Source organism: Tupaia chinensis, unplaced genomic scaffold, assembly GCF_000334495.1.
Source record: "Tupaia chinensis unplaced genomic scaffold, TupChi_1.0 Scaffold000201_1, whole genome shotgun sequence".
In the NCBI taxonomy this organism is placed as follows: domain Eukaryota; kingdom Metazoa; phylum Chordata; class Mammalia; order Scandentia; family Tupaiidae; genus Tupaia; species Tupaia belangeri.
Genome location: NW_006159676.1, coordinates 2,960,343 through 2,964,758, shown reverse-complemented (window position 1 = coordinate 2,964,758; position 4,416 = coordinate 2,960,343). Strand labels below are relative to the sequence as shown.

The 4,416-nt window shown below is 54.8% G+C and overlaps 1 protein-coding gene across 1 annotated transcript in view; it reads right to left on the bottom strand.

Moving 5' to 3' along the window:
• Positions 1-458: 458 nt before the first annotated feature.
• PLVAP (plasmalemma vesicle associated protein) overlaps positions 459-4,416 on the bottom strand; it is a 19,709-nt gene continuing 15,751 nt past the window's right edge. The window contains 1 exon segment of the mRNA XM_006147132.3: positions 459-1,390. Within this exon segment, the coding sequence (XP_006147194.1) occupies positions 1,384-1,390 (7 nt within the window). The 3' untranslated portion in view covers positions 459-1,383.

The window sequence follows — 4,416 nt, the reverse complement described above, 5'->3', positions numbered from 1 at the left end:
CTCCATTCTCCTCTTGGGATCTTGGGCACGCACGCACACGCGCCCGGCGTGTGAGTTTTAAGCCACCGGGTCTGAGACTTAAACCCCAGTCAACTACATGGGAGTTCAGCGATATAGCCATTACGTCAACTGCTGGTCCCATTTTTCTCTCTCTCTCTCTTTAAATGTTTGCTATATGGTGGGTGCCCTTGCAAGAGAGAGAGAGAGAGAGACGAAGAGAGAGGGAAAGTGAGAAATCACCCCCCCAGGGAGTATGGCCACGCCGCAATCCCTTCTCCATTCTGCTCCTGAGCTTTTGGACATGCACACACACTCACCTGGTGTAAGTTTCAAGCTGCCGGATCTGGGACTTGAACCACAGCCAACCATATGGGAGTCCAGTGTCTTAACCAAGACGCCATCTGCTGGCCCTGGGTGGGATCTTTTCAAAGCAGAAATCACAACTCTGGAGTCTTGGAAGGGGTTCGCTTACATTTATTAAGTGCTACGAGGGTTTCAGGGGGCTATACCGGGGCTGGGAGTGGGGGTCGGGTCGGGTCGGGTCGGGATGGGATGGGCTGCCGTTTGCAAGGGCAGTCCCAGCAAGGGGGGCCTAGAAACTGTCAGAGGGGAAAGCAGTGGAAGTGAGGGGTGAAAGGCTTTCTGTTCTCACCTCCTGGGCCAGCATGGAGGAGGCGGGACTTGGGGCTGTGCAGGAAGGAGTGGAATATGGGGGTGTCTTGGCGACATGCACCCACCCAGGAGGGCAGGGACAGCCTAGCTGAGGGTTGGGCAGAGAGCGTAGGAGGGAAACTGAGAGCGCTGCGTGTGACGTCATTGCTACGTCCAGGGGAGGGGCTGTGGTGACGTCATTGCTACGCCAAGGAAAATGGCTATTGTGATGTCACTGCTAGGGGAATGACAGTGGGGAAGTCATTGCTACGGCTAGGGGAGGGGCTGTGGTGATGCCATTGCTACGGCTAGGGGAGGGGCTGCGATGACGTCATTCTTACGTCAAGGGGAATGGCTATGGTGATGTCATCGCTATGTCTCAGGGAATGGGTGTGTTGAAGTCATTGCTACAGCTAGGAGAGAGGCTGTGGGGATGCCATTGCTACAGCTAGGGGAGGGACTGTGGTGACGTCATTGTAGGTATAGGGGAATGGGTGTGATGACGTCATTGCTACGGCTAGGGGAGGGGCTGTGGTGACATCACTGCTATGTTTCTGGTGCGGGGCTGTGACAGAGTACAGGGGGTGCGTGTGCAGGTGGGTGGCATTGCCTGCGGGCCTGGGGCTTGGGGACAGCGGGAAGGGACTTTCGTGGCGCCGAGAGCATCTTCTTGCAGTGAGTCTGTTGAGGCGCAATTCGGGGCCACCACTCGGTCCTTGGGCTGGAGCGTCCTTAGCCACTAGGGACAGGAGGGGGACAGGAAGAGAATGCAGGGTCAGACAGACACACGGACACACCTTGCCCATCCTCGAGACTGGTCCTGGAAGAGGCAGCTGTCCTGAGAACCCCAGCCCGGCCTCCTCCCCACACCCGCAAGGACTCCAGGCTCCTCCAGGACCGGCCTTGCTGTTAAGAGTCCTGCTTTTGGGGACCAGCAGTTGGTGTAATGGCTATGTCGCTGGATTCCCATGTAGACGGCGGTTCGAGTCCTGGACCTGGTTGCTTAAACTCACGCCGGGCGCGTGTGCATGCGTACCCAAGATCCCAAGAGGAGAATGGAGGAGAGGGGATTGTGGCGTGGCCAGCCCCCCTGGGGGGTGATTTCTTGCTTTCTGTCTCTCTGTCTCTCTCTGTCTGGCGAGTGCACGTGCCCTATAGCGAAAACCTCTCAAAAAAAAAAAAAAGAGTCCTGCTTTTGGGGCCAGCTGGACCCCCCACATGGGCGACCACAGTTCAAGTCCTAGACCTGGGGGCTTACTTTCTCCCTCACTCGGTCCCTTCTGGTAAAATATAAATAAATACATATATACATACCTAAAGTTAAATAAAATAATTCTTTTTTTATTTTTTAAAGAGTCCTGCTTTCCCTCTCTCCTGGGAGGGTGAGACAGAGGCTGTTCCTCCCTCACACATAGACATAGAGACTGAGGTTCAGAGAGGCTTCCCTGTGAGCCCCAAGCCTCTGCTGCAACCTGCCCGACTCTCAGCTCCCCAGGTTCCAGGGAGACTGGGAATGTCCCCCAAAGCTGCCTCCGGAGAGAGGGGCTCCGTCTCCCTCTTTCCTTCCACACAGAATTGACCCAGTTCTGGTCCCTCCCTTGTTCCCAGGGGGATTTTTCTTCCCCTCCCCCCCTTTTAAAGAGAGATTTTTGCTATAGAGCAAGTGCGCTCACTAGAGAGACAGAGAGACAGAGAGTGAGAAATCACCCCCCCCAGGGGGGATGGCCACGCCGCAATCCCTTCTCCTCCATTCTCCTCTTGGGATCTTGGGCACGCACGCACACGCGCCCGGTGTGAGTTTAAGCCACCAGGTCCGGGACTCGAACTGTGGTCGACTACATGGGAGTTCGGTGACTTAAACATTTGCTGATCCCTCCTTTTTGTTTTTAATCTTTTGCTAGGGCTGGGCAAGTGGTATGGTGGTTAAGGTGCTGGACTCCCACACGGTTGACCACAGTTCAAGTCCCAGACCTGCTGGCTTGCTTTCTCACTTTCCCTCTCTCATTGTCTCACTCTTCTGCAAATTTAAATAAAAAAATAAAGTTAAATAAAGAAATTCCTTTTTAAAAAAAAATCATGTACAACGTGTGTGCATGCATGCCTAAAGCCCCAGGAGGAAAGTGGAGGAAGAGGGATTGCAGCATGGCCGTCCCTACTGGGGATGGCTTCTCTCTTACCCTCTCTCTGTCTCTTTCCGGCAAGCACACCTGCTCTATGGCAAAAAGCTTAATTTTGAATTGTTTTTCCTAGATATTCATGTGCTCACCAGAGAGAGACAGAGATAGAGGGAGAGGTAGAAAGCACCCCACAATGGAGTGTGGTCAGGTTGCAATCCCTTCTGCATTTCTCCATTCTGCTGGGGTTTGAGGCCCGTGTGCACACATGTCTGGCCTGTGTTTCAAACCTCCGGGGATGGGAGTCAAACCTTGCAATTGGCCATGAGGGATCTGGCTCCCTTTACCAGCAGGTCCCAGGGCCGGACTCCCAGGAGGAATCATTTAATGAGCCTGCCCTCCCTCCTATACCTTCTATGGCTCCCTAGTACCCAAGAAGGAAGACGTGAAATTCAAGGTGCCGCCCGTTCTGCCTCTGCCAGGTCTCTCCCCCAGCAGGGACACAAACTACCAGCCCTGACAATTCCAAGAGCCTTCACGCTGCTTCCGCCCACACCCCCAGCCCCCCATGGCCTTCGCACGAGCCTCAGGCCTCCGGCTGTCTGGAACGCCCTGCCCCCACCCTGGCCTGGCAAAGGTTCTCATGAGGGGTCAGGGGTTGGCGTGGAGGCTGTTTCCTGGTGGAAGGAGGGGGGGGGGCTGTAGCTAAGTCCCGTTTCCGTTGACCCCCTCCCTTCCTTCCCCTCTTCCCCATGGCCCCAGAGGCCTCACGTTCCTTGGCCGACTCTGAATCCCCTCTCTGGCTCTGGACTGGATCCTACAGCAAGATTTTTATGTTTGTTTGTTGGAGAGGTTTTTGCTACAGGGCACGTGCGCTCACCAGAAAGACAGAGAGAGACAGAGAGACAGAAAGCGAGAAATCACCCCCCAGGGGGTATGGTCACGCCACAATCCCTTCTCCTCCATTCTCCTCTCGGGATCTTGGGCACGCACACACATGCTTTAAACCACTGGGTCCAGGACTCGAACCGCACTTGGCTACATGGGAGTCCAGCGACATAGCCATTACGCCAAGTGCTGGTCCCAGTGGTCACCTGCATCTCGATCCCCAGCTCTAGCCCTTGTCCCCGACAGCGACCACCAGGAGCCCGTGAATGCCTGGTTCCAGTCACACCCCTGTTCTGTTTCTGGTGTCCCCCAAGTCGTCCCTGAAGCCACGAGCCCCTGCCTCAACTGCCCGTCACCCCCTTTCCTCTTTCACTCTGCTCCAGCCAGACCCGCTTCCCCACGTGAACTCCCCAGGCAGGATCCTGCCTCCGGGCCTTCACACAGGCTGTGCCCTCTGCCTGGTGCACCCTGCAGGCACCCCTGTAGCTCCTTCCTCAGCTCCTTCCAGTCTCTGGTCAGATGTTGCATCCTCCCTCAGCCAGCCCCTGGCCCCCGTGGAAAATTCCAGCCTCCTCACAGTCCCTCCTCCCTATTTTTTTATACTTTTTTATTTTTAATAATTTTTGAAATATTTATTTATTTCCATTTGTTATAGATAGTTTTTTTTAATCTGATGAGAGAGAGAGAGAGAGAAAGGGAAAGTGAGAAAGCAATCCACCAGGTCCGGGACTTGAACCATCGTTGGCCATGTGGGAATCCAGCG